We start from the raw sequence: 24,263 nt of genomic DNA, 5'->3' as shown, positions 1-24,263 counted from the left end.
AATCTGTGCCGCAGCGACACAGACATCCGTTTCATTTGTCACGCTCCTCCTCTCCTCTCCTTCTGCCTCTTTCATTTTCTTGCTCCGCAGCCTGGCTTCGCTTTTGAATTTCCTTATCCTTACTGTTTTATTTCCACCCAATCTCCTCCCCTCCCTCTCCTCCCTCTCCTGGGAGCGGCTCTTGGCTGTGACTGTGTGCGTGATAGAGTTTGTGTCTAATGTCACTGGGAGGCCTGGGGCTGCTGTTATTCCTGCTACCATGGGGGTGGCCTCTTCTTTGCTGACACCTCTCTGGCCCTGATCAGAGAGAGGGGAGCCCTGTGCTGTTGCTGATTGCTCGACAGTGTGAATCCTCTGAACCTTAAGCCTGTTTGCAATCTTGTATTTCCTTTTTGGATGACTAGAGTTAAAAGGGCGATGGTGGCGTCCGTTTAGATGAACGCCGCGTTGTTGTTTATCTCTGGCAGCCAGCTTAAGCTGTTCCTGTCTCTCTCTTTGCCTCTCCTGCCAGAAATCCTTCAGAGGAGCCAGTGCCTCATATTTGCTTACTGTGTCGGTGTTCAGGCTCACAGTCGCATCCACAGGATCTAACTTGCCCAGTTTCACTGACATGAGTCTCTCTCCTTTAAACCTGTTGATGATGATGTACTTGATGACCACTGGTGGCTCTTTCCGACATGATTTCCGACGCTTTTTAGGACACCAGTCTACATCCTCTTCCTCTTTTTGACCAGAGGGAGCTTTCTCTTTTTTCTCAGCATTTTTCTCACTTTCGAGTGAATCAACATCATATAGGTAATCATCACTGTATCTGACCTTTCTCTTGGAGCGCAGACCGTAGTTGAGAGGGTTAGAGGGGCTGAGCAATCTCTTTGAGTGGCCCTTCTTAAATTTGCCCTCCTGCAGGGTGTCTGAGGAGGAGCCAGTGCAGGAGCTGTCATCGCTGAATTCACCTGACTCCTCTGTTGAATTGAAGTCCATTAGGTAGTTGACTTTGGGCGTGGACATGGGTGACCCTTGGGAACCATCAAGGGGGCTCCTACCACTGCAGTCCCCTGTTTTTCCATCCTGTCCGGTCTCCAGTATCAGCTCATCAGTTTTGGGCTGAAGTTCCTCAGCACTCCTCCTCAAGACTCCCACTCCTTCCTCTTTCTTGGCACAGTTGGCCAGGACACTGGGGAAGAAGTTGAACTGTGTCTCTTCCTGAAGCACATTTGTTTTCTCCCTCATGTTGTCCTGGAAAGACTCGTAACGAATTTTCAGTGAACAGACATCACTGCTTAAGGTCGAGTCATCGTCTTCATCGTCAAAGAGATTGTCAACATCCTCCTCAGAGAAGAGATTGACAGACAGTTCATTCTTAGAACAAAGGTCCAGCAGTTCCATTTTGCTCTCGCTGATGAAGGATTCAAAGTAGCCCCAGTCCTGGCCAGCATTGGCCAGCAGAACCTCCTCTCCGCTCACCTTGTCCAATAACAGTCCCTCGTATAGGTTCTTAGCTGTTGCATCATCCTCGGGGTCATCACAGTCTTCTGTTGTTTTGTTTCCATCCACTCTCTTGCCCTCACTTGGGGCTTTCGGTAGAGGAAAGCTAAGTAGCTGGTCAGAGAGGAGCTGTTCTCCATAATGACTCACTGCCTCCCCCGCATGGCTCAGGCACTGGATGCTGATATTGTTGATGTCAGAGAAGTCTTCTCGGCTCACATCTTCTATCCTTGCACTCAGCACAGTCTCTGTGTCAGGGTTGGTGCTGGGGTCATGGGGTGGGTTCTGGATGGAATTAGGGTCAGTAGCATCCCGTGTCTCAATGAAGCAGCCAAGGCAGGTGCGTGCAGGCTGAAGAAGACACTCCTCTGTCAGCGCAGACACAGTGCCAGGCTCCATCATTGTAGTTGGCAGAGGGAGGGCAACAGGCAGCAGAAGGGAACTCTTCTGGGTGTCCCCTTTTGTGTCCCAGGAGCCAACAGCTTGAGCAGGATGTGGTGTGGGAGTGGGGGCGTGGTGAAGGTGCGGGACTACAGTTGGGGTGTCATCAGTGGGAGGGGAGGGGGCCGCTGTCAGGCCCAGAGAGGAGTCAGTGTCGAGGGGAAGAGGGAGTGTTGGTGGTGTAGGCGTGGTCCTCTGGTGTGTTGGGCAGGCCTGCTGTGAAGTCTCTGCAGCAGGAGGAGATGAGGATGGAGGGAGAGCAGCATCGACGAGCCCGCACAGACTCAGATCACAACTCGGCTCACATACCCCTGTTGGAAAAGCAAAAAGGAATTTCAGCTCTTTCAACTCTTTGAACAGTAAGTCTGAAGTTAAATTACATTGTTTTTGTTCTGTAGTTACTCTGACATTTCTTCTCAGCTCCCGAAATGCAATTAGAGTCAATTAACCCCCTGGAGCTTAAAATGTCATTTAGTGATGCCAGCCTTTAACTCTTTGGGTAGCAGATTCAATAAAAGGTAGTAGCGTTGCCAAATTTGTATGGACAACTTCTTGCCCATTAGTGTTTGATGTTCTGATTTAAGATTCTAGACAAAGTAAATTGTGACAGAGTTATTAAAATTCCTTGCTAATTCTCAGGACACATAAAACACAATGAAGGTGACTCACAAACGGGGTCACCTTCATGTGAAGTTAGAATGGTGCCATAAGTGAAAGTGACAAAGAGCTGGAATAAATGCAGTTGTTAATTCAATACACAAAGCCAGCAATTTTAACACCAGCTTGCATGAAGTAGTGTGAAAAAACTCACTCTGAATGTCTTTAAAGTAGGTGTGTGTGATCAAAGAAGTGATTTCCACAATTAAGCAACATGTGTTTTAGATAGTAGTCACTCTGGTTTAATTTTTTTTTCATTTCATTCACAGACAGAGAAAATGAGAATTCAATCCACAATGTCAGTCATAGGTTTAATGAGAGATACTGTTACTTATGCAAAGGACGGATCTTCCTGGAAAGAAGACAAAAATAATTGTGACATGATTTCTTTTATCAACATGAGAGCTAAATTTGAAATGAAATTACTGAGTCTTCCTGCATTACCTCCCCCCCTCCCTTTAGGATGCCATCTATATAAACGTAGATCCAACTTAGCTCTAAGGTAACAAGACACCATAAAATTATGCATGGCAGGAACAACAGCAGTAATGAATAAATTGAAAGTAAGTTCAGTGATTTCCTCCAGGTCGATTGTGACAATATCTTAATCAGTTGAAAACATCCATCTGATGAGTAACAATCAAAACCCACAGAAGCGGGCTTGTAGCAGCAGGCAGATAGCTTTGTTTGCTCTGCATAATTAGATGACAGCAGCGGAGGCAGGTACGTACGCATGGGACACGACAGGCCCATATGTTGGAGACTGTATAACCAATATCATCTACACCTGCCTCCCTCTACAATCTCAAGCTGCTGCCTCACACTTATTTCTAAAAATCATTGCAGAAAAAAAAACAAATTGGGAAACATACTATCGCAATTAATGTGCTCACCAAGGTTAACTAGTAAAATTCCCCATTCTATAATGGATGCGCCTAATCATTATTAAGGTATTAACAAATGCTTGAGGGGACAACTGCACAACACAAAGTATTCGTCATTCATATTCAGCATAGCTGAATTGATGGTGAGTCAACCCTTTGAGTGTGGATATGATTTGAGAGTGATTTATCAAGGTAATGAAATTTGAGAGTGTCTGTCTAGGGCTGTGGCCTGCAGACACATCGGAGTCACCAAGACGCCTACTAAAAGCATACAACTGTGCTGCTGTCACTGGTAATGAAGAAAACCTCAGGAGAAATATGTTCCTTCTCTCTTCCTCCCAGAGTCACAAAAACTGTTAAAGCTGCAGCTCGGCTGCAGGAGCATCTCAGTGAGATGTTTACTATCGGTTCTTTTGGGGCTCTGAGCCAAAATGAACTTAGAGTAAAAGCATGTTTCTGTGGAGAGTCAGGACTATTATCCTTGTCCTAAATGTCCAGATACTTTTTCAGTACATTTCATAGATTGTATAAAGGATGGAAAACATTACAGCTCCCCCAAAAAATCAAAACATTTGGAGATCCCCCGACTGACTGGCTGTGGTACATGTTAGAAAGCGTACCAACTTTATGTTGGCTGATGGGAAATGGGTCAAACTACTAAATCAAAATACACGTCAAATAAATTAGTTTAAAACACAGTTTCTGTAATTAATATGTCTTATGCTGAAGAATGTCCAAGTGTTCTTTTTTCTGAGAATAAAACATTTTTAATTAGTTATATGATGCTATAAATAGGATTGACAGCTTTGTCGATAATTGCAGCTCCCACTGCCAATGCCCACCGTTATAGCCGAGTAGAGGAGGAACAGCTTGAGACTAGTAAACATACAAGAGTCATTTAATTTTCCTGGCAAGAGTCTGCTTCAAACTGACACAAGACCCTGATATGCTGTAGTCTGTAACAACCTGAAGGATCTCTGCAATATTATCGGTAAGTTAAATGTTTGTTTTGGTTAGCCAAAGAGGCCGGCTGTCCCCGACTCCACCTGCCAATCCCTACAGGGCAGACTCTTACTCCAAAATAATGTTAACCACCAATATGTCAGTGCCCATTCTAAGGTATTTATTAATGTACAACGGCAGTAGGGTTAGACGCGTCAATGTCAGTCAATGTTACATTTCCAGACAGTCAATTCTATTGCATATGTTATAAAGAGATGAGCATTGGAGGATTGATGTAATGATTTTAATTCCAAGGTGGAAAAGTTAATTTGGCTTTATTTGGAATTTTATGTAAACAGTGCCAAAGCCTGAAATCTAACAAGTAATTTTGCAGGACTCACAGATAAGGGAAATAAAAAGAAATGATTACTTATCTCTTTCATTAGCCCCGCAAAGACGCCAAGCCACCGAGAGAGGGAAATTACAAAAAAGGTGGAGAAATTAACTTCCTTTATCCTCCCCTGCCCGAATGAAACTTAAGCTGCCACCTAATATTGCCAAAAGATTGTTAAAATTGCTGTGAAACATTCAACTCATATTGAAAAATGTGTTTCCTCAGGGTTTATAATGGATTAACAATCTGTCCTATCCAATGTGTGTGTGCATGTAAGAGGGAGAGAGAGGGAGAGGGTGGTGCATGCGTGGATGCATGCGTGTGTATGAGAGGGAGAGTGATAGAGTGTGAGTATTGGCTTGAGGGTATAGTGTTATCGAGAGGCCATCTGTCTCCAGCTGGACCATTAGCTCTTCAGCTGTTCAGAATGTGCCACAGATCAGTCAGTCAGACAGGTACACAAACACACATTCAGACACACACAGACAGGGTCTTACAGCAATGACTGTAGATGACAAATCAAGTTTGACATTTGAGGTCAAAGGGGGCTCAGCAGACACAAATTCACAGATATGCTACGGCAATATTAGGACTGCAACTGAGCTGGCAAATGTAAACAAGATAAACATCCAAAATACTCACTGCTGCCAGAATTCAGTATCTAGCTTACAAAAAGAGCAGCTTATTCACAAATAAAAACAAGCCTTACACTCTGAGATCATTCTCCACAGATGTAGTTTTGTAATAGTGTTTTGAGGATTGTTACTGAATAGTAACCAAGGCTGGATGTGACACAACTCATGCAAGCTGGCATGGACTGTCACCACAGAGCATATGGAAGGACCCCGGCTGCTGGCAGGAGGTGGTGATCTTCTGATCTCAGCCCTGCCAAGCCCAGCCATGCTAGACAGCCTGACCACCGCCAAACTAGACCAGACCAGACCAGACCAGTTAGCGCTCGGAGCTCTCTGAGTCTGGTTTATCTTTCGAGCCATGACATTCAGGGCTTCACCCACCTGAGCAGTCTGAGCTGCTTTGTGCCAGCCGGCTCTGCAGGGAGACGAGCCCATGCTGAGGGACATGGTCATGGACACAAGGAGAGAGAGAGACAAGTTGGCGTATGTGTCCTTATCTATTAGTGTGTCAGATGCCACACCACACGCACACGCATCCACACACACACATGCATATATGCACAAATTAGACAGCTATGCTTCTTTCTTTGTTTACAGCACATTTTTAGCCGCTTTATCTGGATAAAAAACAGCATTTGAAGAATATTTCTTTGTGACAACAATCAGTCTCTATTACAGAGCAACTTTGAGAAACATTTCTCGTCGAATGCGATCTATTTTCTGTTCCTGTCCTGTACATATATGCATAGCATTCTCTAAAGAAACATCCCTTCCTCCTTCCTTTTTTACTGGCTTACAAACTACTTGCTGTTTGCAGGAACCTGGTGACCAGAATAAAAATATCCATATAGCCAGTCTTGCTGATGGTCCGGTTTGCCTTTGTGGGTCTGTTTTATAACCAGTTTTAAACTAGTTTCATATGCATACATCCATTCCATCAGGCTGAAGGAATTAAATAGCTCAAATATCACAATATTAAGTACAATGCAAATGAAAACAGCTGACATGTCCCTTTTCTCACTCTAATGGCTTTTTCAAATCATTCCTCACCCCCATCCCCCCTTTCCATCTCCTCCTTCCTCCCTTTTCTACTCGCTATCTCCCTCACTTCAAACTTCCCTGCTCCTTATCCCTGTTATAAGGAGGCTTTCACATTCGTAAAATGCAGAGCTAGCCATTCTGCAGCTCAGCCACCCGGGGCGTTAACTCATCCAGCTGGTAGGCCAGACACAAGCCTCTTGCTACCTATTGCTCCATCTTCACTATATGACATTTTGTGAATGGTGGGGGGAAATCAATCCAGCCAGTACAGGATGTTCATAATAAGTGGTGAGTAACTGCAGTATGATTCATGGCTATCCTCCTCAGAGAGCTGCCCTATTCCCTGCTCAATGGAGACACTTTCACCCTTTCCACCACTCTTTTCCTACTCTCATTCTCCACACTCTCTTTTCCTCTATTCCTTTGAAGGAACAGGCTAGCGCTGGGGATAATCTGTGTGATTCTGCTCAGCTCAGACCCTGCTGAGCCTGACCTGAGCTGAAACAATAAGATAAACCTCATCTAAAGATCAGTGGTGCTTGAGAGGTGAGAGGCAGTGGCTGAAGGTCCTTTGAAAATGCACAATTTCTCTAAAAGTCAATATACAGGTGTATATAAGAAGGTCTGCACTGCAGGAACGTGCAAGAAATTAAAAATCTAGAACCTTCAAATGTTACAATTGAAACATTTGAAGGCTCTAGATTTTAAATGTTTTGTGTTAAAGCTGCCATACAGTGATACATCCGTATTACTGGAATTTACAAACAAGCAACTGTCACAACCTAAAAAAGGCTATAATTAATAAACAGATAATCACAATATTTTTTCTTTACATTCTTCTTCTTTACTCTTGCTTCTAAGAATGGGTGAATGAGAGAGAAATAATGTTTGCACCTATCTGAACGGTTTCAGAAGAAAAGGTAGATGTCATAAAAGAGCTGTGGCAGCATCAGGAGAGGGGATTAACAATAGCTTAATAAGCTTCATTTAATGTTTCTTCTCCACTTCTCATTTTGAGAAAAGGCAGGATGTGTTTCATATCCCACATATCTTGTCAAAAAGCTTAAAACTGAGGGTTAAAAGCTAATTTAAGAAAATCTAGTTCCATGGTATTTGCTATACAAATTGACTTTTAAAAAGTTTTCTCAGATGTGAGAAAATGTCATTTATTCGAAAAGAAATGCTTGATGATTCTTGGGGAAATTAAAACCTCTGCATTGAGATCAACAACTAGGTATCTCTAATGTTCAAAGCAAATCACAAAGAATCCAGAAAATAATTATTTAATCTGCATTTCTCGTCTAAAAAGAAATAAAATGTATGACTACTATGTATGCATGGTACAAAACTTTTTTTCAAAGTGAATGGTTTTCACCTGTGTTCTCCACTGCATTTGCATTCTCCGGTTCTGAAGTCTTCACGATCAATGTGAGACTGCTGTCTGTTAACACATCCATCGATACGGCTCAACGTTTCACCTCCTATGCATCATTTTGACTGTCCCACCTGTTGAAAAGAGAAGCAGAGAAACAGGGAGGGTGGAAAGAGGAAAGAGAAAGAGACGTAAGTACGAGAGGAATCTTCAAATATAGAATAAGATCAACACGGATACACTAGGTTTTTATCACAGCAAAGAAAGGCAAACATAAAGTTGCAGGAAATATTTAAAAAAGCTCTAAACATAACAAAATCATCAAACCAGCTCTGCAGATTCAACAAACAATCTCTCATTTCTTCTCTGTATTTCTGATTCGTGTCTAAGATTATTTAAACATAACCAACCAAGAAAGTACACAAGGAATCACAGATCCCAGATCACTATGGAAACTGTATGCCATACTATCCTATTTTAAGCTTCATTTAACATTTATGGCGAAGTTGTTAACCTATGCGAGCCTTACATAGGCAGCTCTGAGCATATTTGTTTATTGTAATTAGCCGACTCCTTCGTTTCTGCGTGCCTCAGCTGCAGGAAAAACCAACCTGGCTCCGAGAGGACAGATAGAAGAGATATGACTGAAGCTGTGACAGCTAACTGCGAACACTCTTACAATCCTTTTTAACTGTAGAGAAGAGATGGGAGAAGAAGGGGTGGGGGGTGATGGAGTGTATCTGAAGCAGGATGCAGATGTACAAATGTAACATAAAACAATATGTTTAAATAAAGTGTGGAGAGGCAGAAACTTGTCAGCCTCTGGAAATCAGGTGTGGTAGCGTATAAAAGAAAAGGCACATTCACCTTGTGTAATTTCTGGAAGAATAATGATGATTCAAGACACTGTGGCCCTGTAAATGATGAACATTTGATGCTGTGGCCTCCTGCCTGTTCATATTGTTTTCCTTTTTTCCGCTCCTGCAGTCCTCCTCTGGAGGAGCAGTGCTGCAGGATGACAAATGAGCCAGGGGAGGGGATCTAATAACATGATCTCCTCGTGGTGTGAAAACGTCGGCTGGGAGATTAAGACAGACTGCAGACAATAAGACAAAGGTAGTGTGCGGCTGACTACAAACAACTGCCTCCTCTTTCGTGCTATTGCTTCTAAATGTCATTAGCTGTTCACTGACCTGAGTGGCACAGAGCTACCTGAAGGGAACCCCTGCTTCAGCTTACAGTTACATTCACGCCGGCTCAGTGGGTAATTATCTCATGAGCCATCACATCGGCTCATGCGTACAGCAGGTACCAGGACCCTGTTGGAGGACCCATCCAGACCCCGTTCCTCTCTCCTTACAGAAAAGCCCTATTACTCCTTAAGCTCAGGCTCAAGTGCACATGGTTTACTGAGCTAAGAGATGTCTTTCAGGTCATCTTGTATCAAATTCAGCACACAGAGAAATTGAAATTCTACATCCAGCAATAAAAACATCCACTTTTGAAAAAACATGTTATTGGATATCCCAATCTGAACTTGCTGAACCTACAGGATCTAAGCACAGATGTATCAATACAACAAGAGAATGTGAAGTCACAGCAGCATTATATTAGACACAGGCTGCAGCCAGTGAGCATTGTGTCTCCAGAGTGGCAGTGACAAAACACACAGTTGGGATGCTGGTCAGGCTGCAGAGGTCCTGCCAGAGCTCAGTGCCTGGAGCTGCCTGTGGATGTGTTGCAGGGTCGCATCTGTTTGTGTGTGTGTGGTGTGTGTGTGTGTGTGTGTGTGTGGTGTGTGTGTGTGTGTGTGTGTGTGTGTGTGTGTGTGTTTGTGCTGGACAAAGCCCCAAGGCTGAGGATCCACAGCATCAGCATCCACTGGCAGAAGCTGCTCATACAATCACACGAAGAGAGAGAGGGAGGGAAAGATAGGGGGGAATTGAAAGCCGGGCATTTCACAACATGCCCAACACCCCTCCTGCCAGAGCCTCAAATGTGTTTATTTTCCGCATTATTCATGATTCTCCTGTATAAGACCCACCTCCCCTCCCTTCACCATCTCCACCACTCTGTCAGGACCTGACGAGAGGCCATTTCAATAATGAAGACGGACTAACTGCAATAGAGAGTGCACATAAATTGGAGCTACAGCCAACCATGTCCAATTTGCCGAGCGGTTAAGCCTGATGTCTGGGCGCAGCTCTAAGAGAGCGCCGCGGCTGCCGTCAACAGGTTTGTGCCGACCTGATTCATCCATCCACATCATTAATACTTCACTGAGGGCACCGTTATTTAACTCTGCTGCAGGAAACCGCTCTTTAAACACCTCACATTAGGGCATGTAATCACTGTGCACTCATTTCTGGAGCATTCGCCGGGTGTAGGAGAATGTCTAGTGCTGCTGACCCTTCCATTGTTCTTGCGTGTGCGCCAGGGTTCTCTGCATGATGTGAAAACAGAAAAAAGACAAAGTGCAGAGAATGAGAAAAGCCAAACAGAATGATTAGAATTTGATTTATCCCTTCAAGCCCCCCCTCCCCTTCCTCCACACACCATGTGTTAATGTGCAAGCTGGATAACAAGATAAGAACATGTTTACTCGCTCTATAAGGAACCTATCAGCAACGCAATCTAATTCCTGCAAGCCTCTTTCCACGTCCCCATTTTACTGCATTTCTCCTCCATTCCATTGCATTTCTCTCCAATGAAGCGGCATCAAGAGGCACGGCTGGAGTGGGATCGTGTATAATTGCCGAAAATACGAAGCCAGGTCCCACAGCAGCAGTATATGCAGGTACAAAGGGCCTATTGTCTCAACAGAGGGACAGAGTCAGGGGCCAAGGAATAGATTTCCAACAGAGGAGCTCTCACGGAGGGCAGAGTGCCACTGGGAACACTGATACAAACAGACAGCGCTGAAATGGCGACTCCTCTTTTCAGCACAGGTATACTGTTTCAGAGCAGGTTCACTGGCTCGCTGCACACACAGCTGAAGTAACCTGCCTCACACGCAACTCGTGGTAATACCTTTGAGCCCACAGCAAAATGTGGTGTGTGAACAGAGAAACACGCATCCAAAACAGACATCGGCTGACGTACATAAAAAAATCATAGAACTACAAATTCCACACTGTATTTACAGACTTTCAATAGCGGTTAAGAAAATGTTGTCCATGCTTCACTCAAACGAAAGCTAGTATAAAGATACAATCATTCTATACAGCTTTTCAACAGAAGTAGAGCTTGTTTGTGTTGAGTATATTTTTTCATACGATAAGGTTTAACCTCTGAATTTAACTTTAGTTATGAAGAGGTCAAATTCTCAAACACGCAGACTCTCTGATTTTAGAAGAATATACAAACTCCACACAGAAAGGCCTCTGCTAGCTTCCTATCTGGAAAAGGTGATATTCAAAAAGCCATCATGCAGCTTATTTTTGTGTCTCCATCCTTGTCATTATCTAATAATCATTGTCAAATATCCTGTATAATATCACAAGCCTTTGTTTCTTCTCTGTTGCAGCAGAAGCAGCAGCAGCACATCTCTAGTTCTCTCCCTCCATCTCTTCCTGTATCACCCTCACAACATGAGCATTGTCCCGTCAAAGGTCAACCGGCCTACTACTCTGATATGTCAGCGCTCTCTTCCTCAGAGGGCACAGACACAACCTCAGAGACACAGCACTGTCCGTGACCGACAGATCAAATGCAGTGCATCACCTCACATCTGATGAATGTTCCTATGAATACCACACTGACCACATCAGTTCCTGACTCATATACATAAATGGGATAAATGTAACGTGGTCAAATAAGTGAGCATGAAGTCCAAGCTGTAAAAGTTAGAGCATATAAAAAAAAGCATTAAAACGATATGTCGAGGTGACAATCATGTTAAAATGCCCAGATTTCCAGCAGAAAAAAGAAATTACATCCAGGTACAAGAACATGTTTGGTCTGAGTAGCCTATTTCATTCTCACTATACTTTGGTTAGGGTGGGGGGGAGTGTAACTCATTGGTTTTGAAAAATGAAGGTTAGTTTTGCATGATTATGCATAATTAGTGGCTTTGCTGTTAGCCTAGAGCCTAAAGCCCACCTCAACCCTGCCTCTTTGCCTCTTACTAGGTCAACTGAAAGTTAGGTAGAACCAGAATTTCCAATATGGCGACTGCCAGCTTTGGAAAACCAATGAGTGACGTCACTGAGAGCACATCCATGTTTTATACAGCATAGGCAGCCCTATTCAATTAGCGGCCCACAGACCACATGCGGCCCGAAAGCAACCCTCGAGCGGACCGACAGCGACTGCCAAGTGATTGTGACTTGGGTCCGGCAAGAAAAACATCTTTTACTTACACTGAAAAGTGCTGCTCTTTTATTGTGTTTGTACCCTTTTGGATGTGGCAATACGTTCATAAACATCCAGTGTGTTTGCTATCTTATCTATTTGTTTTTCTTTTAAATGGTTAACTTTGCTCACTGTCTGCTAAAAATGTCCAGCCCAGCTCATGTCCTTAGTCTGAAAATCCAGCCCGACCAAATATTTAATTGAATAGCCCTGACATACAGTCTCCACCCTTTTGTTTAGCTCAGATTTTTTTTCTGCATCTGCTGATGGAAATATCTGTCTCTTTAGTAAAAGCCAAACTGTGTTCATATTGTAGTCGTTAACTCGGCCTGTCTGCAGTTTGGTGCTGTACAGGTGGCACAGAATGAGGTATTCTAAACTGTAATTGCTGCAACGGCAAGCCATGAGACAAGCATTGACTCCAAGGAGGTGTAAACTCCTGCAGAGCTCTCAATAATTAGTGTTAATGCAATGTTAGAATAAACATAGGTATTGGGGCAGTGTTAAATCATGTTAATTAAATTTGTCATCAAATTTGGCCTTTGATTAATCAAACAATATTCAAAATTTTAAGGAATTTAAAAAAAAAAAGATTATTTAATTTAAAAACATTATAGAGCATTGAAAAAAAACAACAACTTCTGTTTCATAACACTGAGTGCCTGATGGGTGGCTAATGTTAAAGCAGGGGCATGTCCAGGCTGACATAGATAGGGATGGCCATCGTATGTGTGGGAACACATACATTTAAATAAATTACCTTTTATGTCCTCGTTACCTACTGTAATAGCTATCATGTAAATATTATTAAGCTTTTCACTTTCTGTATTTCTTTTCTTTTCTTGATGCACAAAAGGGTGGCAGCACATGTACATATTCTAAGCTTAATTCTTCAAGGACTTAACAAGATGTTCCTGTCTATAAGGGCCATTACAGATCCACAGTATGAAGTGCATCCTGTACAGTATTGTTTAACCATATTTCTTATACACAGAGCTAAGGCTGGCTCACTCTGCCATGATATTTTGTCATAGTTGTGCTGTTGGTAAACACAAACCTCAATAAAAAATGTTCCCTGACATGCGAAGACAATGAAAGACAACATTCTTTCTATATGTCTGCAATATATGCCAATCTACATGTGTTTCTACAGCAATGCATCTCCTCTGTCAGCTGTTTGCTGCTGTATTTGATCAAACATGCTCACCTAAAATCCCTGACAGAGCCACAGTGATGGCAGAGATATGGTATCTTCAGATAATGATCGTCAATCATGGGCTGCTGAAGAGCAGGCAAGGGAAGCATCTGATAGGTAGAGATTTACTATGAATCGGGATTATGGAGCTGGATCTTTATCAGTACGACAAAACCTGCAGAGCCAGATCGGGACAATTGTAGCCACTGTTACATCTGAGGCCTCGGTTTGATCTAGGATAAAGCTGCAGGTCTGAATGTAAGTCAAATTCCAGCTTTTTCTCAGGAGGCTCTGTGACCAATTAATCCTTTGTTCTTTATTTCATACAGTATGACTGACACTTCAGGCAGGATTTAATCCGAGCTCCATCATGGCTTCAGAGTTGAGTGGATTTTAATTATCTCATCTCTGTTCATTTATCTTTTACATCATATTAGCCAAAAGTTTCATGATTTAATGGAAAAATTTCACCACCAATTTTAAGGAGAAATCAGTGTGTTTGTCATTGTCAACTGAAAATATTTGCAGATTTTAGCATTGGTCATGGGGTTAAGAGCTTGGTTATGATATATTGCACATATTCAATTTGATTTCATTTTAAAGTTTTTAACTGTCTAACCACTCAGAACAAGTGTAACATCTTTTCTTCCAAAATTATAACACTGCATGCTCTGAATGTAAGAAATGTAATTTGAAATGGTTTAATATTGACATTCAGTGTCACTTATTAGCAAATCATTGCTGCTGCTAATTAAATCAAAGATGATTCTCTACCATGAACATGGCATTATAAAAAGATGAACAGTTTCCAGCAGAAGAGGAAGGATACGTGGAAATGAATACGACATCTATTATTCTCAAAGTTTAACCATGTGCATATACATTTAATAGACCTTTTTAATTTAGTTGTCATGTAACAAATGCACTTGTGACACAAGACATTATTTTAAAATGGTCTTATATAAGCTAATAACTATTTCTTTGTTTATCTTATGTACAACCTGAGCTCTTCTGCAGGGAGGAGAAGAGGACAGACAGAGAGAGATAAGGAGAGCAGAGAAATAAGCAGAGGGAAGGTCAAGAGTGTGGAGAGAGACAGACGATTACAATACATCACTGTGAGCCTCCAGAGACCACTGCTGCTGCTGCTGCATGTGTTTACAGTGCTGCTTCATTCATACATGTACAGATCATCAGTACTGAAACAAGGCTCCAGCTTAAAACAAAAATAAGTGATGGAGACTAAAAGGGGATGGGGCCCTGGCGGTGAATGGCAGAGAGAAGAATGGCAATAATGCAGGCAGTAGGCGAGGTGTTAAAAGTTGATTAGGTTGTTAAAGGTCACATAGTCAGGCCTCATCAGCTGTCCCAATGGAGCAGGAGAAGCAGCTCAGGGCCTCAGCACTGCTGCTAATGAGACAGAAGCAATGGCATCCTCACTAACATATGGATACATCCTGCTCCTATGTATAGCAGTTTTCTTATGGTACACAAGTGAATACGCCAGCACCCGGTTACTATGACGAAAGAAACAAAAAAAAACCATCTTGACTTGCCGGAGGTTGCTGTAACGAGCTGCAGTGCAGAAGAACAAACAGTACAGAGGAAGACTGGGTGAAGCTAAATTATTTGATCACAGAATTTAAAAATGCATTACCACAGTGCGCATGCATGTAAGCGCTGCTTACACACACACGCACAGACACACATACACACACACACAAAGGGGACTAACATGCTATAAACTTTCACATTGCAGATTCATTTGCTCATTTGAGCAAATCTATGTTTGGTCCACCCACTGCTCTTGAAGGGTCAGTCTTATGAAACGATTGCGTATTTAATGAGGCTCTGCATCCAAGCTTACACACACACATGCACACATGGCTCCCACTCAGAATGGTTAAAAAGATGCTGATGTATGAGTAACTGCTGATAAATAAAGAAGATGGCTATAAACCATAGTTAGAACACCAATTATGATCTGTATTACCAATTCCTAACTCCACACACACACACACACCACACACACACACATACCCGCCTATATGTATTACAAGGACACATCTCTCCAAACCAGTCTGGTGGTGTATTAGGGGAGCACCCCTTTCCAGCTGCCCCACAGAGATGTGGGTGGTATCAAAAATTCTTTTTTGAGCCCAACAACACAGATCTCACTTCGGAGTTTGAATACACACAACACAACTGGAAATATAACAACCTGACAATATGCATCATTATGTGGACAATAATTAATTTGATAATAAGCCCCACCCATGACATAAAGTGTTATTATAAGGACTAACACCATTTGTGAGGACAGTGGCTATACAACACACAAAAACGGCACTGAAGTGTATTAAAGGGTCAAACATGAATTAATGGAACGGGAAAACACACACACTACAGTGAAGACATTGTGCTTTAAAAGGACACACCCGATATATGAGGACTGCCTGTTCTATAAAACACAAAGTATATCCCCATACATGAGGTATGTCTGTAATGCAGAGCTGGTTACTGTAACAGACAATATAACCAAACCTGTATGTGTAGTGATTTTTATATAGTGTTATGTGTCATATGACTGTTTTTCTACATTGAGTATGATCTTTAAATAGACAAGAGAACATATCACAGCATACTCAGTAAAGAAGAAGCCATGTTTAATTATTTCTGTTTTGAAAACAGTGACAGTCAGTTCCCTGTTTGGCCGCACAGCAGCCATCATCAGAGGGCTGAGAACAACAAACACAAAGGGAGTTGGACTTCACTCTCTTTTTTAGGAAGGTTCTTAAAGTGTCTGATCACCGCTGAGACCTCTTTTAGAGACCACTGTTGTTTTTGTTTCCTCCGAGGATTGTCCCTTTCAGCAGCTTCTTCAAGTAACTCTATAAAAGAGGAAAAGAGATTCATTGACTTTACATTTGTTTGTGAAATACTAAAATTACAATTTCAAAGAAATGTAAATAAAAAAATGTATCTCCTGATACATATTCTGATATCCCAGATCATGGCACTGGATTCAAGGTGCAGATCAGATACCAATGCTCTCCCTTCCCATATTTAAAATGTGATAACACATCTAACTATGCACACCTAACTGCATAGAGCTCATTGTTCTTGTATTTGTAAAGGTAACATAAAATGTTTTTTGCGTTATATCTGTTAAAACTAAGTGTGCTCTTATTGATCTGCAACCTATAACGATCAGATGATAATGGTTTGATTAGTCTCTATTAAATGCCAATCAGCCTGAAGAAAAATAGGCATGTGTGTATGTGTGAAACTGTGCCTTGGACAATAACATTTGTTTTATTTAATCAAGACAAAGAGAGTCAGTGTATTTAAGCAGTGTTTTGGAAGAGTTGCAGCATCACTGGATAACACAATACATTTCTGTGAGCTGTTCAGGTAGCACCTGTGTATTCCAGCTCACTGTTCTCCCTCTGAAAGGCTGTTCAGTACTGGGGCCTACAGTAACATACCTACTTTCTGAGGCCTCAAAAGGCTGATTTATTTGTTTTGGGCCAATAATCTCGTAACGGTTAGCTGCCATAAAAGAATATATTCTAGGTTTACAGTGCCTTCATCTGCATTGTTAGCTTATATCATAAAGTACTGTTTAGTTTAGGTTCTAGCTCTACATCACTCTAATATAACAACAGAAGAATATTTGTTTGAAGTGGGTATGATTAAGAGCATATAATGTTTCAGTTTATGATTAGCATTTCCTGAGTTGAAAACAAGGCAGGTTGATGTCCTGTAAATGACCTTCACCATGGTCCTTGCATAATCTTGTTTTCATATTTGTTCATTATGTAAATTCCTGTAAGTTACATTATTAAGATGAGTGCTTTTATTTATGTTTATTTACATTGTAGAGGCAGACTTTCGGTAAAAAAAGGACAAAATAGATGAACTTGAAACCACACAAATGTCTCCCAAACGGAGTGTGTCGAAATTGTATTCTTTGTTTTAGCACCTGGCTGATAATGTTAGTTTAAAAGGAAGCTAATAATTTCATTTACAGATAAATATGCTTATATTTAGCACTCTATCAAAGCTTGTCATTTCGTCAAGTTTAAAATGGTTATCTGTTATTTTGTTTCGTCTTCTCCGTAGCTCTGACGGTGTGTTCACACAATGGTCACAGCATGCTCTTTGGAGCTACATTATAAAAAATTTAAGATTTGTGAACCATCCGTTGGTGAGTCAGACCATCATTCAGCCGGGGAGGCTACATGTCCCATTTCAGTATTAACTATATATTTTGTTTTGTCTTTATACTGCTTTTATACTGCCAATAAGCAATGCAAAAAACAGTGAAAAACAAGAAAAATCGATCAACATGATTCGGTTGTAGTCTCCTTTGTGTTTGTGCTTTTACCTAATGGTTCCTGTGCTTCTCTTCTTTTGGGCACTTTGGACTTCCCAACAGTCTTTTTGCTGATTGCTGAAAAGAGGGGAGAAACTAGTAAAATATCTTAAATCCTGACATTAAGGTTACCATTTAATTGTCATCTTAACTGCTATGTCATTTACAGGATGTTATAAATCTACATCTCCAAATCATCTAAACTGTATTTTTTAACAGCTTCAGAGCATCCTACAGCTAATGAGCATATATATATAAAACCATCAAGAAAGGAAGATCACAACACTTCATAGATACTGCAAAATATTGCTTACAAGATGATGACTAATGGAACTTGTTTAAGTTTCAAAATGTGTTGTTGTCAACATTTACATATCTTTAACCATAGCTCTGCAGTTAAAAATGTTTAATTCTTGTTATACTTTGAGATGTCCCTTCTAGGGCAGAGTCACAATCTGTGAATGGAGAAGTACACATTGAATACACCCTAACAAACAGCAGCAGTGTGTAGTCTACATGACCACATGTAATATTCAAACATCACTGGGCTGCTGAACTGAGGTTGATGGTCATACCGTCTGAGCTGCCTGGAGGTTCCTCGACAGGACAGCTAGCTGTCTCCAATCCTGCAGCATGAAAAACAAAACTCAATATGAATGGTCATATGATCATTTCACCTGGGCCAATATCTCAACAATTATTTTAAACAGCATTAGTAATTATGTTAAATGTCCAAATTTGTCACATTACAATATATAGTGTCAAAATATCTCATGTTAAAAAAAACCTGTAAGCTTTGCAAAACAACCTCCGCACATAAATTGAATTTTAAGCTGTGATTGCTGAGTCATAATATTCAAACATCACTGGGCTGCTGAACTGAGGTTGATGGTCATACCGTCTGAGCTGCCTGGAGGTTCCTCAACAGGACAGCTAGCTGTCTCCAATCCTGCAGCATGAAAAACAAAACTCAATATGAATGGTTTGGTGTCATATGTTCAAACATTTCATAATCCCAAACTGTTCTACACTTTCTTTATAGAGGAACAATCTCTGGCAATATCTCTTCAGCATCACAAACAGACGTACAGTTAAAATTGCAGATTCAATTATCCTTTATTTTGCTTTGCAGGGATTTGGTTTGTCCTTTCCTTTGTGGTGTTTTGTGACTCACGTTTAACTCAAAGAGCTGTATTCTCTGTGGTAGTACCATGATAATCAACCTCGCTTTTGCCCATGGGGCCTGGCCGGGCCAAGCCCGAAGAAGCTACACGGAGCAACCCTGTGGACCCACCACCAGCAGGGATGGCTTTCGGGGTCGGGTGCAATGTAAGCCGGGTGGCAGGCAAAGGCGGGGACCTAGGCGCGCCGACCCCTGGCAGCACAGACTGGCGTTTGGTACGTGGAATGTCACCTCTCCGGCAGGGAAGGAGCCGGAGCTGGTGCGGGAGGTGGAGCAATACCAGCTAGATATAGTTGGGCTCACCTCCACGCGTAGCACCGGCTCTGGAACCAAACTCCTGGAGAGGGGCTGGACTCTTGCCTTTTCTGGAGTTGCCCAGGGTGAGAGGTGCCGGACGGGTGTGGAAATACTCACAAGCCCACGGCTGAGCGCCACAGTGTTGGAGTTTACCCCGGGGACCGAGAGGGTCGCCTCGATGAGGCTTCGTGTCGCTCTGGGAAAGTCTCTGTCTGTTGTTTGTGCCTATGCGCCTAACAGCAGTTCAGAGTACTCGGCCTTCTTGGAGTCTCTGGGTGGCGTCCTAGAACGGGTGTCGCCTGGGGACTCTATAGTTCTACTGGGGGACTTCAATGCTCCCATGGGCAACGACGGAGAAACCTGGAGGGGAGTGATTGGGAGGAACGGCCTGCCTGATCTGAACCCGAATGGTGCTTTGTTATTGGACTTCTGTGCTAGTCATGGATTGTCCATAACAAACACCATGTTCGAACATAGGAATGTTCATAAGTGTACCTGGTACCAGAACACCCTAGGCCAAAGATCGATGATCGACTTTGTGGTCGTATCATCTGATCTGCGGCCGTATGTTTTGGACACTCCCCCCGGCTGCGCCTTGAAATCCTGTCCATGAATGTCACAAACAGAATTGGTGATTTGCCCATCATTAACCGGCTGTTAGCTTGTGGTAAAGGGCTTGTACAACAATATAGGGTGGGTGTGTGTCTGAATTGTTCTATGTTAACATTTTATAAAGTGTGACATCATTGCAGCTCCAAAATATGATAAAGTTGTTCATGGACATACAGCGCTATATTTACAAAGCCTTGCCTACTTTAAACCAAATCTAAAGAACTGGACTTAAATCCCCTCATTAATGCACTTTACAAAAACATTGTTGACCTGGAAGTTCATCACATTATTAGATATACAGATGCTCTGACATGTAAATGTGATTTAAACAGCACTGAAACCTACAGTCTTTTTCTTACTATATCATACTAACAAGGGTACAGTCCTAAATAAATGGATCAATTTATGTCAAAGTGTGAGCAGTTTCAGTAATTTCACTTGTCAGACTTCTGTAGTTTTGTTAAGTCTTTGATTGGTAGACAAGAATATGTGATGTCAAATTTAAGATCTCCACCACTTCAGACAAGTAAGAAAAACAGAGTTATGCCAATTTTAAATCAAAATGAATTTTTTTATGTTAAACTTTAAATGTATAAAATTTTAGGATTTCAGGAGGACACGACAAGAACATAAGATGACAGAACATGTCGTATGTGTTGCTCTCTAGAGAATGTATTTTTTTACCCTCTGTGGACCTTCAGAACAAACTTCAAAACAAATGTCCCTATGGCCACATTAAAGTACATCTTATCTTAGAAAAAAAGCCTCGTCTATTCTAAAACTTATAATGTAATAAGTCACCTGTTGAATGCCACCATTGGGTCTCAGCTGAGGGTCTGTCTCAGGTGAAATCTTGTGGGGAAAAAATGAAAGACTTAAATCACTGAACATTATTAAGCACACCAAGGAAGTACATGCTGATGTTTTAAGCTTGTAACACAACTATCTATTTAGAGAATGGTAGATAACACAGGTGATACTGTGAGTTATCAACTAAAGAATGTGATGATTTACTAGCATACAGACCAATAAAATACAAACACACAGTCCTCAGTGTGTGTAACCTTGCAGGTTTATGAGGACCGTACATCTATACTTCTAAATACAAATACACAGTCTTCAGTGTGAGTAACCTCGCAGGTTTATGAGGACAGTTCATCTATACTTCTAAATACAAACACACAGTCTTCAGTGTGAGTAACCTCGCAGGTTTATGAGGACCGTACATCTATACTTCTAAATACAAATACACAGTCTTCAGTGTGAGTAACCTCGCAGGTTTATGAGGACAGTTCATCTATACTTCTAAATACAAATACACAGTCCTCAGTGTGAGTAACCTTGCAGGTTTATGAGGACCTTACATGAATACTTATAAACACAAACAGTGGTCCTAATTTCCTGCCAAGTCCGTTTTACACAGCTGGTTTTAAACACAGATAATAAAACTGATGGGTCTGTAGGTATTTATCACAGATTAAATCTACTCAATAAATACATTTTAATTCTATTTTGCCAAATACTAAAGTTATTTCCACGGGTCAGAGGCACACCTCACAGACATTTACCTTCCCCATTGCATCCTCTGCCGTAGAGCTGGCCTGGCCTTGGCCTTCCTTGTCTGGAGTCCCCTGTGAAATATGAAGCAACATTTAGTATGCAATAATTCAACGCAAATTAAGTGTTTAACTTAGGCAGCATTTCATTATATTCATAAATTGGAAAAAAAGTAACATTTGTTAACCAAGCCTTGCAGGGGTTCTTCTGTAACCAAGTGAAAAAATGTGAGCAAAGTTCAAAAAAATGTTTCTTAACTCGAGTATGCATCCATCCTAAAAGATTGAACTCAAAATCATCAGACGCTGACACGACAAGAACATAAGATGACAGAACATGTCGTATGTGTTGCTCTCTAGAGAATGTATTTTTTTACCCTCTGTGGACCTTCAGAACAAACTTCAAAACAAATGTCCCTATGGCCACATTAAAGTACATCTTATCTTAGAAAAAAAGCCTTGTCTATTCTAAAACTTATAATGTAATAAGTCACCTGTTGAATGCCACCATTCAGTCTCAGCTGAGGGTCTGTCTCAGGTGAAATCTTGTGGGGAAAAAATGAAAAACTTAAATCACTGAACATTATTAAGCACACCAAGGAAGTACATGCTGATGTTTTAAGCTTGTAACACAACTATCTATTTAGAGAATGGTAGATAACACAGGTGATACTGTGAGTTATCAACTAAAGAATGTGAGGATTTACTAGCATACAGACCAATAAAATACAAATACACAGTCCTCAGTGTGAGTAACCTTGCAGGTTTATGAGGACCGTACATCTATACTTCTAAATACAAACAGTGGTCCTAATTTCCTGCCAAGTCCGTTTTACACAGCTGGTTTTGCAGCCGAAATGCAGATAAAAAAAATTGAATAAAAATCTCTTGTATCCTCCAAACTGTATGACTGTTGTTCCTTGACTGGTGTCCTCTGTGTAAACAGTGCAACAGGGGACTCAATACAAAGTGTTAACCCCTTAACATCTCCACATGATGGCAATTTGTTAAATCAGTATACTACTGAGGTAAAATATTCCCTGAACAACTCAGCCACAGATCATCTCTGTAAAAACAGAGACTAGTCATTTAAAATAGCATGAAAAGCTCATAGTAGTATTTAGTCTTAAAGTTTAGCGGTGATATGTGTGATTCAGACTTCGTCACCTGTCTTACCTGCAGCAGATGCGGTGCGTCTCCTCCTTGGACGTATACAGTCTCCTCTACTCGGAGATATCTTTTCCAGAAACAGACGAGCCAATCACAGTCACCGTTCTAGACACGTTTCTCTGCTCTGATTGGTTGTAGGTGCTGTTAGTCTGCAGTTGTGTCCAGTGCAACACATCCAGCTCCCGAAACTCGGATCAAACTGTAAAACTAGGCAGTGCTGATCATATCTGAATCAAGATTCCGTTACTGCATTGCCTATTTCTCACCTCAAATGTTTTCAGAATCACATTTTAGTGTACTGTTTAGCTGTAATTTGAGATCGTTTGTGACCAGGCAGCCATGTTTCTCACCACCACGCTCAGTGACAGCTCCTTGAGTGACAGGTCACGTTTCTTTGCTCTGATTGGTTGTAAGCATTTTGGTCTGTGCCTGTTGATAACGCCCCCTTGACATAGACATTGCACTGTTTCCACACTGATGTGTATTTGCAATCTCTCTGGCCATGCCAGGCTAGACGTAGGCAGCAGGAAGAGGAAAGAGTCAGGTGGATCCAAAATGTTTGGGCGGTGGGGGGTCTTTATTTATTTATTTATTTATTTATTTACTCTTTTCAATGATATATTTTATTTCAAAAGTTCCTTGCATAGAATAGTAAAAAAATGTGTCTTTAAATTACTGTTGTCAGGAGATTAATAGAATAAAATACAATAGAACAGGTTGCTCCAAGTTACAAAATAACTCAAATATAAGTTTAATATACAATATAGAGTGTATAGAAGTTAACCTCTTAGCACTCCGGGCGTTTTTAATGGTAATATAGGGTGTAAGATGGGTAATTTCAGTGATAGATAACAGGTCAACAGTATATGTCACATAGAAGTGGTTTACATCATTTGGAGATTTCGCAAGAATCGCATTTTTCGACGATTGGCTGGTGAGCACCTCTGTTCTTGAGGCTGCTGAGAAAGCCCCTTATTGTCAACATACCTAGGAAAGCCATACATCCTCTGAGAGCCCTGTGTCTCTAGTTTATGTGTGTAAAGTTTCATGAGGCTGTGATTATCCTAGAGGTCACAAGAGGTCATTTTATACAGTGATCTCGAGGTTTCAAAAACTGGTCTCACTAAGAGAAAGGCTACTGTGGGCTCTAATATCATCACACATGAATACAATAGGGATTGAATCCACAAGAGTCTCAGCTTTCCAGTGATATCACATGTATGCAAATCAAACACTGTTTAGGGACCCCAGTATGCAGAAACACCATTTTAGACTAGGCGAAAAAAACACATTTGTACTGCATGCAGAAACCTGCTTTGTTTTTGCCTCAAACTGAATGGGAATAGCATAAAGTGGGTATGTATGTAAAGAGGAGACTTGTGGGAACCCACTGAAAGATTTTCATTCAGATATCTTGAGGTCAGAGGTCAGGGGACCACTTTGAAAAGTTTTTTGATAGCCAAAATTTAGCCTAACTTTGGAGCGTTAGTTAACCCACTTCCCTTCCTATCATGGCATGGTTGGTATTAATTGATTCATTAATTGATTCCTTATGTCTTCTAGTTTCATATGATATCAGTATCTTCGCTGTATCTTTAAAACTCAGCCCACAGAAGCGTCTGAAAGAAAAAAGTCGGCAGGGCCCGCCAGTGGGCCGTCGGAGTGATG

General features: G+C 41.5%; 1 protein-coding gene and 1 long non-coding RNA gene across 3 annotated transcripts in view; both read right to left on the bottom strand.

The window, feature by feature from the left end:
• Positions 1-7,936, bottom strand: part of LOC117814075 (neurite extension and migration factor-like) — an 8,466-nt gene extending 530 nt beyond the window's left edge. Inside the window, exons 1-2 of the mRNA XM_034685187.1 lie at positions 7,855-7,936; positions 10-2,237 (exon numbers count right to left, since the gene is read on the bottom strand). Of these exons, the coding sequence (XP_034541078.1) occupies positions 10-2,237; positions 7,855-7,936 (2,310 nt within the window). The remainder of the gene's footprint in view (positions 1-9; positions 2,238-7,854) is intronic.
• Positions 7,937-16,043: 8,107 nt separating this feature from the next.
• Positions 16,044-23,039, bottom strand: LOC117813845. 2 transcript variants are annotated; one of them, XR_004631473.1, is made up of 8 exons: positions 22,593-23,039; positions 21,920-21,970; positions 21,438-21,500; positions 20,671-20,721; positions 18,676-18,726; positions 18,353-18,403; positions 17,790-17,855; positions 16,044-16,290 (listed from the first exon to the last, which is right to left on the bottom strand). It is a non-coding gene; the product is annotated as an uncharacterized LOC117813845 (long non-coding RNA). The 2 variants fall into 2 exon arrangements; XR_004631472.1 differs by having other exon boundaries at positions 22,602-23,037.
• Between the last annotated feature and the right edge of the window lie 1,224 nt (positions 23,040-24,263).

Source organism: Notolabrus celidotus, chromosome 6 (assembly GCF_009762535.1).
Source record: "Notolabrus celidotus isolate fNotCel1 chromosome 6, fNotCel1.pri, whole genome shotgun sequence".
NCBI classification, from domain to species: Eukaryota; Metazoa; Chordata; class Actinopteri; order Labriformes; family Labridae; genus Notolabrus; species Notolabrus celidotus.
This window is presented reverse-complemented; position numbering and strand designations above follow the sequence as displayed.